Here is a 10,283-nt window from a genome sequence, read left to right on the forward strand (position 1 = left end):
TCTCATCTGCCCACCCCTGTAACCTGTCTAGGTCTGATTGCAGCCTATTCCTGCCTTCTAGTGTGCCCACATCCCCCCACATCTTAGTGTCATCAGCAAATTTGAACAGGGTGCTATTTACCCCCTTGTCCAAGTCACTGATAAAGATGTTGAACAGTGCGGGCCCGAGGACCAAGCCCTGGGGGACCCCACTGCCCACGTCCCTCCAGGTCGACAATGACCCATCCACCACCACTCTCTGGGTGCGGCCCTCCAGCCAGTTGGCGACACATCTGACTGTGTGGGTGTCGACACCACAGCCCCCCAGTTTCTTAATGAGAAGGGGGTGAGAGCCAGTGTCGAAGGCCTCCCAAAAGTCCAGGAAGACTATGTCCACTGCTACCCCTGCGTCTAATGATTTGGTGATCTTATCGTACAAGGCCACCAGGTTGGTCTGACAGGACCTGCCACTAATGAACCTGTGTTGGTTGCCCCCTAAGCATAATCTCCCCTGCTGGCCCCTCGTGGATATGCGCCAGAATAATTTTCTCAAAAAGCTTGCCCAGGATTGAGGTAAGACTAACTGGCCTAGGTTCTCCCACTTACTGGTGAAACTGGAAGTAAAATCTGCAGCAGTCCCCAGGGAGCAGAACAAGGAGGCTCTGCTTTGTGCCTGCTGCTAGTCACTTAGGTCCCACAAGGAGAGAGCTTGTATTTTTCATTGTGCCCTTTGAAAAGCAGGTATGGCAGAGCATGCTGTCCTGCACGTCAGAGAGCACAGTGCGCAGTGATAGGCTCTGCTTTGCATAAAGAGTGCCAGAGCTCCAGTCATCTTTTTCAAGAAATTAAGCGATTAAAATGAACAACATATCTGTAATTTTACTTTAGCTTTCAAATGGAATTCCTATAGAGAGCTGGTTCATGGATAAAAATGACAATGAACTCCTAAAATTGATTCCTTTTCTGGAGAAACTTGTAGAGCTGGTGAGTATTTCATTTATTCACCTTTTTTCAAATGCATTCTAGGTAACATTTTCACAAGTGCCTAAGTGATTTAAGATGCCAACTCACCGGGATGCTAACTCACTTAGGCTCTCATACCAGTTCTGTCACTGACTGTCTGCGGAGCCTGTCCGTGACTGTCTCCTCTTCTGTGCAATGGGGATAAGTTACCTCACAGATTTGTGGCGAAAGTTAATTAATGTCAGACTCAAAATATAAATCCCTGTGTAAGTGTTACTATTTTATACTACCCCTTTTTGCATATTGGCCACTTACAGTCTGAATGGTAACGTGAGCTCATTGTGTTAAAATCTGTTGTTTTATTTTCTTCTCCAGAATGAAGATGTCCGACCTCACATCAGAGACAGATTTCGCTTGCATGACTTGCTACCCCCAGACTAAAGCCTTTTGTCAAGTTGCTGAAGGGGGAGAAAATGCAGGACCCTTTTGGACTAAAACAAAAAACATTGCCATTACTGTTGAAATTTTGCATTTTTGTACCCCGTCTTGCTTTTCTTATCTTTGGTGCCCAACAGTAATCAAGGGTTACAGAAAGAGACTTTATATATCTGAGGTCGAATACATAACAGTACAATACAGTAGGTAGGCTAGAACAGAAAAGTCTTTAGAACTAGTGCGACTCCAACGAAATTTTTTTTATGTACAGGACATCTGCAGTTTATAAAGAATTCTGTTTCTGCCACCAGCAGTTTGACCTGTAGAAACACAGGATTTTATGATATAACAGAGATTGAAAATGGACTCTAATTTTCTCTCTGTTTGGTGCTCTAAGTGGGTTTGTAGCCACTTTTCTGTTACTTTAAGATTCTCATTTCAACAGGAATGGCCAGTAAAAGTTGTTTTATTTTCCTGTTAAGGTTTATAACCTTTTTACATTTTTGACCTGTATTAGATTTAGCATTTCATTATGCATTCCTTTTAGTTGAGGCGCTTCATAGTTTTTTCTGGAAATAGCCAAATTTTATTAGTTTTTTTTATTATCCAGTTGAATGGCGGTTTCCCTGCTTTGTCTGCCTGCACACTGTATATTTGTTTAAAAATATTCTCTAGTTTTAGTCCATGTAAGTTTCATTTAGAAAAACCTGCATTTATATTTTGTTTCTGTAATATTCTACTGTAGTTGAAATCTTTTCAAAAATCAAGAGACTGGCTAGATAAGAAAAAATATAAAAATTACTAATATTCAGAATATTTAAACCATTGTGATGGCATGGCTCTGGAAAGACGATACACCTTGCAGTGGCACACACAGCTGATGGACAAGGAATACCTCAGACCATACTGTGCATGCAAATCTTGAAGGAGAATTGGTTTGGTCATCTGCTGGGTTTGATGCAGTTTCAAATACCGCTGCCTTCACTTTCCTCCAGGAATGAAGTATTCTGCACAGTTGCTCAGTATTTTAAGATGTTTTGCATGGGCTGACGGTGCCTCTGTTACACTGCTCGTTACAATCAGTTTCAAACTCCGTGTAGCAGCGTAGGTACCCGACAGTAACTATGCACGATCCTGTGGTACAGCACACTCCCATGCCACCCATGCAGTTCATATGCTATCATAGTGGTTTTCTATGCTATATAGAAATAGTCTTCAAGCCTTGGTTCTCTAATGCAGCTACCGCAAGAGGTTGATATTTTTATAATGGTGTGTAATCTCCTTTTCAGGAGGCTTTTTATGGAAGGTATAATTTGTAAAAGTTAGGATGCTTTGCCTCTCGACTGCATTAACATGCCATAGGCTCGGACTGTTTTTGTGTAAAAGATGTCACAGAACGGCACTTTTTCTAAAGAGAAGTTTGATATTTTGTATGCTTGTTAAGAAAGTACAGTATTGGAAATTAAAGGTGGACAACTGATAATTGAGAAGTATGTCAATTAATTTTTTATGTATATTACCTGTTTACTTGTACAATTTTATTGTACAAATTACATGCAGCTTCATTTTCAAATGAGTCCTTAAAATAAGGAAAAATCTTTTTAGGAAAACATTTAATTTTTGTATTTTTGATTTTAAAAGGCATGAGTTATGTCAACTTTTTCCAGTGTATTAATGAAGATTTTAACTTTTCATCAGGTTGAGTGTTTTCTTACTATATTATCTGTTGTGTATGTAGCTAGCACATTGTGTCACTGAACTGTTAAAAAATAGCATGTAGAGCAAGCCTGTTTCGTGGAAAATCCTTATTCATTAAAAAAAAAATCATCATGGCAGATTTTCTGCAAAAAAGTGAAAGCATTTGCAATTCAGAATACTGATTTTTTTTGTATTTAAAGAAAGGTATTTTGCTTGCAGGAAAGAAATACTACAGATTCATTTTAATGAGAATCTTTTAAATGTATTTATCTTTAGGGCATCTGGGCATCTTTACGCTGTTTGTCTTATGTCTTTATTGAAATAAAATGTACATAACATTACCTTTATATATGCTTTTGCGCAGACGTGTGAGCGCTGTAACCATCCCTGTTCCCTCCTGTTTTTTGTTAATGGGATCTGAAAATATTTATATATTTGAAAATGGCAAGCTTGTACTTGAGTTGCTATGAGGTTATCCAACAATTTTTAAATTAATTTTTTAAAATCTCGAACACAAATTAAGAGAGATTTTTTTAATGTAGTTTAACAATGAATCCCTGTTTAGAGTGGAATTTCTTCCAAATTGCTATAAATAATATATTGTAAAATATAAGGATTTTTTTTAATTCACTGCTAAATCTAACATAATGGAACTAGTTTGAATAAATAATTCATGCACATTCTCTATGATTCAAGATGGCGGCAAACGATTGCCATCTATTCGAATAGTTTCCCTAAGTGTCTGCATTCTAATTTATGACATTTTTGAGTAAAACCATTACAAAATTGTTCTTTTTATTTAAGCCAAAGCATGCATTGCATTTTACAGACCTATCTGTGATTTCATATCACTGAGGAAAATTAGAATGTGATATTTTACAGTCTGGCTTCTAGTAAACGTAGGGAAAATGGGTGATTTAGTACTACCTAGATGCACAACAAAAATAATCTATACAGACTGCTCTGTAATACATATTAAATATTGATATTTTACTGTGCTGCGTCTGATCTTTATAATTTTGATTGTTTTTTGCAGAGAGAATTACATTTTTTAATTTGTTTATAATGTCAAATATTTCTTTTCTAAATCTTTAGTCAGACTTTTTTGTTTCTTGTTTTTTATTTTACTGGATTCAAGGGGTGGAATAACAAGGCTTAAGTGCTACTCTGAATCGAGACTGCTGTCATACCTAGTTAATAGGTTTGACCCGGGATGTCAAATTTATCCAGGCCCCCACCCAGATCTGGACCGCAGGGCTGTTTACGACCCAGATGCACATTCAGCCCATGGACCACGTGTATGACACCTGTGGCTAGGCCAGTCATTTATTCTATGACAACCAAAAGTGACAGCGACACCAAGGGGCAGGGGGACGTTCAGTTTGGGTCCTCTCTATTTCCTCAGTGTTAAATTAACTTTACAGCTGTATCACTTATTCATATTAAAAATGTTTAGATAATCTTTATGCACATTACACATGTAGACCCAGTACAGGTTGGGGGCTGACTGGCTGGGCAGCAGCTCTGCAGAAAAGGACCTGGGGGTGACAACAGGCAATAAGCTGAATACGACTCAGCAGTGTGCCCTGGTTGCCACAAAGGCTACCAGCATCCTGGGTGCATTGGTAGGAGCGTTGCCAGCAGATCAAGGACAGTGATTCTTCCCCTCTATTCTGCACTGGGGAGGCCACATCTGGAGTCCTGTGTCCAGCTGTGGGCCCCTATTACAGAAAGGATGTGGACACATTGGAGAGAGTTCAGTGGAGGGTAAGATAAATGGTTCATGGGCTGGGGGACAGGACTGGTGAGGAGAGGCTGAGGGAACTGGGCTGATTTAGTCTGCAAAAGAGAAGACTAAGGGGGATTGACTAGCAGCCTTCAGCTCCCTGTGGCAGGGCTGCAAAGAGGATGGAGCTGGACTGTTCTCCATGGGGGCAGATGACAGGACAAGGAACAATGGGTTCAAGCTGCAGCAAGGGAAGTTGAGGTTGGATATTAGGAAGAACTCTCTCATGAGGAGGGTAGTAAAGCACTGGAACAAGTTACCTAGAGAGATGGTGGAGTCTCCACCCTTGGAGATTTTTAAAACCCCGGTAGACAAAGCTTTGGCTGGGATGTAGTTGGGGTTGGTTCTGTTCAGAATGGGTTGGACTAGATATGACCTCCTGAGGTCCCTTCAACCCTTGTTTTCTGTGATTCTAGTTCCAAAGTAAAATCTTGGTGATTTCATTTGAAGTTTTGAATTAGATTTATAGTAGTAGCAGTAGTTTATTTACAGCTTTCACTAAAGAAGTATGGTAAAATAAACTATTTAACATTTGCACTTTTTAGTGAAAGCATAAAATAAGATTATCCATTCTACCAGCCTACACCAAAATTAAAACATGATGATGGTGATACAAAAAATAAACTGAAGCAGTGGAAAAGCAAGCAGGGATCCTATTTGATTTTGGCCCTTATTCTTTGTGCAAGTCATGCAAATACATCTAAGGAGTATAGGACAGGCTACTAACTACTTGAATTGGATTTGTAATCCTTTTACATACTCTATACATGTTCTATTCTAGGTTTGATTGTTCTTGCTTACAACAGCAGAACTGGGAAGAATTTTTATAGCTGGAAATACATCACATACTTTTTGAATAGTACTTATACAGAAGGGTATCTGCCTTGCTTTTAATCTTTTGTTGGCAGTTTGCATTCAGTGGTTTCACCTTGTAGCTACAAGGAACAGGTACTCGAGCACTTCTGAAGGTCTGAATTCATGCGAACTGTGATCAGACATCCGCCAAAGACGTGATCCTATCACAGTCCTTTACCGTCAACCAAACGTGCTAAGGACGCTCACTTCTCGGAGTCTGCAAGTCGGCAAAGCTCTAAGTAAGCGACTAAACGCTGAAACATCAAATTCGTTCGGGATCTGACAAACGTGCCCGAAGAAAGCGTTGCTACCATGGTCAGTCTGCATCCATGTCGCTTTATTTTTCATTCTGGTCCCAGCCTTCCTTGTAGCTTTGTATTGCTAATCACACTCTTCTACTGTTCTTTCTTTAAGCCCTTTTTATTTTGGTGAACTCCATTTGGTTATTGTAATTGCATCTCCCCTCCCTCCTCCCCCAGCACTGCTCAGTTCCCCACAGGCACAGGCAGGGAGCAGGAGCCGATGGGGGTGTGCACTGTGAGGGCAGCAACAGGGCTGAGGGGATGGGGAAGCTCTCAGTCCCCAGCCTGGCACTGTGGGGACAGAGAGCTCCCCCCATCACTTCAGCAAGGGGAGATGTTGCTCAGCCATGGGGCATCGCCCCAAGCCAGTGCTACTGAGTCAGGCTGCGATCCCAAGCTCCATGTGAGTGGAAGCTGTCTCCCACTCTGGGACAACTCCCTGGAGCCCAGGCCTGACCCCTGGGGCTGGCACCAGGGGAGCCTGGAGCTCCCCCTGGTTGCTGTAGGAGGGCAGAGCAGAGCAGGAGCAGACCATTGGGAGTAAATTTGCTCTTGATGTGGGTGCACATGTTCCTGGGTGCAGTTTAACCTTATAGTGAGTGCATTAATTGCACATGTAAACGCGCCCACTGTAATGTAACTTTAAGATCTTAAGGATTACAGTAGTCCCGGCACGGGGCAGTACACTGCTCTGTTTCATCCCTCCATTCATGCAAAGCACTCCTACATCCAGTCAATAGCGGATCTTGCCTTCCGGCCTCCGGGTAGGATACAGCCATCTGGCTTCCCTGCAGCCAGGTTAGGTGATGTGGTTGTAGCGTACTTATGCCTTGGTGATCTGTGCTGCTGCAGCTCCTCTGGCCTGTATCTGAGGACTGGGCCTAATAGTGAGGAGGAGCACCCTTCACTTTGTGCCATATTTCTCGTGAGCAAATGGGGCACTGTCTGGTAATCCCTGTTATAGAAGTTGGTCCTTGTTTAACCAGTAATGGGTTTTTTCATATAACGTTATTTTCCAAATTATTGTAATACAAAATAGTTGATCGAACTCTCGTACGTAATGAGATGGAAGCCAAACACTAACAATCCTGCTACCAATTAAAAGACAAGTGACTAGCTACTTGTTGTTTTCCTGTATCTGTTCAGAGTGACACGGTGTGCTCCTGCATTCCCATCATGCCTCTAATTATAACTAAGACTTTGAAAGCTGTATTATTTGCCTAGTGCAGAGATTGCGTATATGTTTGTAGCAGAGGGGAGAGTCATCCACCTATTCTAAAATCAATGCTGGGTATATGAAAACAATCACCCCCTTAACAATTCTTCAGCTAATTAACAAAGACAAGCTCAGAGGTGGATTATCGAAGGAGCTTTGGATCTTGACCCCATGCTCAACTAGGCTCCAAACAGCAAGCGAAGCAGAGGAGCAGCTAGCTGATTGCTCTTGGCCAACTACCTTCCAAGCTGGCTCCATTTCCTGCAGTAGAAGACAACATACATATATCTGTCTAGGGGAGAAGAATGTCAAAGCTTATTTATTTATTCAGAGGGAGGAGTATCATTTTTATACATTAGGTCTTTTATCTTAATCCATCTGACCATACAATATTAGGAGAATCATTTGTATGGCACCATACGTTTGAATGATGTTTTATCACCAAGATATAAAACGTGGAACTTAAAAAGCAAAGAAAAGATGCATGGCAAACAATTTTTTCCTTAGCAAGGAATAATTGGAAGTCCAACCATTCTAGCCTACCTGGAAGAAGTACAGGGATCCCCTCTAGGTTTGCCCAAGAGCAAAAAATGCATCATTCCACTTGCTTCTGATATTGAAAAATCTTTTTTTTTACAAAACTATATACGAGTCAGCATGTCTGATGGCAAACAGCTGGGTGCACCACTGTGTACTGTATTACCAGTCATCTCTAGGGAGGAGGGGGTTTCTAGCATTAATAGCCATCTTGTTTTGGCGTTGAGGCAATGTGGATGGTGGAAATTTCTAGCTCTGGTCCACTGCTGAAGTCCACTGGTGTTTTGTAATCTGAATGATGCCACGCAAGCAGTCTTCATCTTGTTGGGTCCTGTGGCACCTGCCCTGTGGTACAGAAGGGGGCTGAACACGGTGCACAAAGTCTGCTGAAAGAGAAGTGACGCTCAGAACTGCTGCGTGGCTTCTACATACATTTCCCATCCGAAACATCACACGCTCTGTATTAAATACGGATACGTTTAACTGTTGTATCAGGGTTTTTAGTTTGTAGTAATTTTTCCAACAGTCAAAGCATTTCCTCGTTCTTCTTCCTGCAGAAGCCATTTTCTTCCAAGTATGCATTTCAAGTCACTTTTCAGGCTCTAAGGATCAGAGGACAAGAAGTTTGGCATGCAGATTTATTTTAAGACGAGGTAATCTTGGAGAGCAAATAAGAAAAAACAAACACTTGCTTTACCTGTTGAAATGGGGAAAGCTGATCCCTGTAAATACATTGTGCACTGTAACACATTTATCTTTTATCAAACTGCCATGGGAAGCTGTTCTGATTGTTCTAGTTTTCCAAACCAGTTTCAAATTAGGAAAGCATTAATTCAACCTGAGAAATAGTTGGGTCTACCAGACAGAGTTCAGTCTGTGTGCCTTAGTTGCGTTTTCTGTAAGACAGGAATAACAGTTAATTTTTCAAAAATCAATTCGAGGCCCTTGGATGACATGTACTATGTAAGTATTCATATTTTTCTAATAATTTCCCTCTGTATTTCATGGTGGTGAAATACAACATGAGTATAGGTTAGGAGATGTCCTGGCCAGCCTAACGGCTGAAAGGGACCTTGGGGTTATGGTTAATCACAAAATGAACACAAGCCACCAGTGCGACACTGCAGCTAATAGCACACGGGGATGCAATAGGTGATGCATCGTGAGCAGGGCTAAGGAAGTGATACTTCCTCTCTACTTAGCACTGGTGAGAGCCCAGCTGGAGTTCTGTGTCCAGCTCTGGGTGCTGCACTTCAGAACAACGTGGAGAACCTTAAAAGGGTCCAGAGAAGGGCCACAAGAATGGTTAAGGGCCTGGAGGACAAACCTTATGAGGAAAGACTAAGGGATCTGGGACCGTCCGGCCTGAGGAGAAGACTGAGGGGAGACTTGGTGGCCGTCTCTAAGTATGCAAGGGGTGAATATCAGGAGCTGGGAGAAAACCTGTTCACTAGGGCACCCCCAGGGGAAGACAAGGAACAATGGCCATAAATTGTTAGAGGATGGTTTTAGGTTGGATGCAAGGAAGAACTTTATGGTAAGGGTGACCTGAATCCAGACTAGACTTCCCAAGGAGATGGTGCAGTGCCCAACCTTGGAAGTCTTCAAGAGGAGACTGGACTGACACCTTGCCAGGATCATTTGACCTCAGCAGTACTCCTGCCCAGAGCAGGGGGGTTGGACTCAATCTTTCGAGGTCCTTCCAGCCCTGCATTTCTGTGATTCTGTGTGGTCTCATACAGCTAACACCAGATAAATCTTATGGCAGTGTATTTAAACTTGGTGGTGGCATAATTTAGTTTACATTGTGCTTTTACTTCTCTTCCAGAGTACATAAACAGGCAGCAGAACAGCATATGTATATTGACATCTTTTTTTCCTCCAGCTAATCAGTCAGATCTTCACAGGATCCGCCAGTTGTTAAATAGAAGAATGATGGTTATCTCTGATTTTTTTTTTTTTTTTTTTACTTCAAAGGAAGAAGAGATTTTCTAGGTCTTCATTCTGTAAGAATTTTTAGTTATTTTTCATTCAATCTCTTGCTTCAAGTGATGCCAGGGAGGAAGCAGTAGTAAAACCATACATCTTTCTTCTTTTAAGGGCTATCAAAGAGCCATTATCTTTTCAAAAGCCTGGCAAGGAAAGTGAGGGCAAACATGATGTTTTCCTACACTCACACAACTATATTCAAGGAGAATCAGCCCCCTTAACGCAGCATTTATTTAAATGGCAGCCGTGGGTTCAGTGCTATATAGCTGGTGCTTTAGGTCGGTGTTTGGCCTTTATTGGGCAGGAATTCAGGCCATACAGTCATAAGGGTTCCTTTGGTCCTCAAAGTTGGTTTAGAGCAGGGCTGTTGATTTGAAGAGAAGCTTGAGAGGGTCCAGAGAAGAGCCACGTGCGTGATTAGAGGTCAGCAAAACAGACCTTACGACGACAGGCTGAGAGCCATGGGGCTCTTTAGCCTGGAAAAGCACAGGCTCAGGGTGATCTGATGGCCACCTATAAGTTT

The 10,283-nt window shown here is 41.9% G+C and overlaps 1 protein-coding gene and 1 long non-coding RNA gene across 3 annotated transcripts in view; one reads left to right on the forward strand and one right to left on the reverse strand.

Moving 5' to 3' along the window:
• The window catches only part of CTDSPL2 (CTD small phosphatase like 2), a 54,814-nt gene extending 50,742 nt beyond the window's left edge, over window positions 1–4,072 (forward strand). For both annotated transcript variants that reach the window (XM_019503888.1, XM_019503887.1), the window contains exons 12-13: window positions 868–963; window positions 1,318–4,072. In XM_019503888.1, the coding sequence (XP_019359433.1) occupies window positions 868–963; window positions 1,318–1,383 (162 nt within the window). In that variant the 3' untranslated portion in view covers window positions 1,384–4,072. The remainder of the gene's footprint in view (window positions 1–867; window positions 964–1,317) is intronic.
• Window positions 4,073–7,860: 3,788 nt separating this feature from the next.
• Window positions 7,861–8,853, reverse strand: LOC109288350. The gene is made up of 2 exons (XR_002095109.1): window positions 8,469–8,853; window positions 7,861–8,373 (listed from the first exon to the last, which is right to left on the reverse strand). It is a non-coding gene; the product is annotated as an uncharacterized LOC109288350 (long non-coding RNA).
• Window positions 8,854–10,283: the final 1,430 nt, after the last annotated feature.

This window comes from Gavialis gangeticus, unplaced genomic scaffold, assembly GCF_001723915.1.
Source record: "Gavialis gangeticus isolate Ggan-Ray unplaced genomic scaffold, GavGan_comp1, whole genome shotgun sequence".
Lineage (NCBI taxonomy): Eukaryota > Metazoa > Chordata > Crocodylia > Gavialidae > Gavialis > Gavialis gangeticus.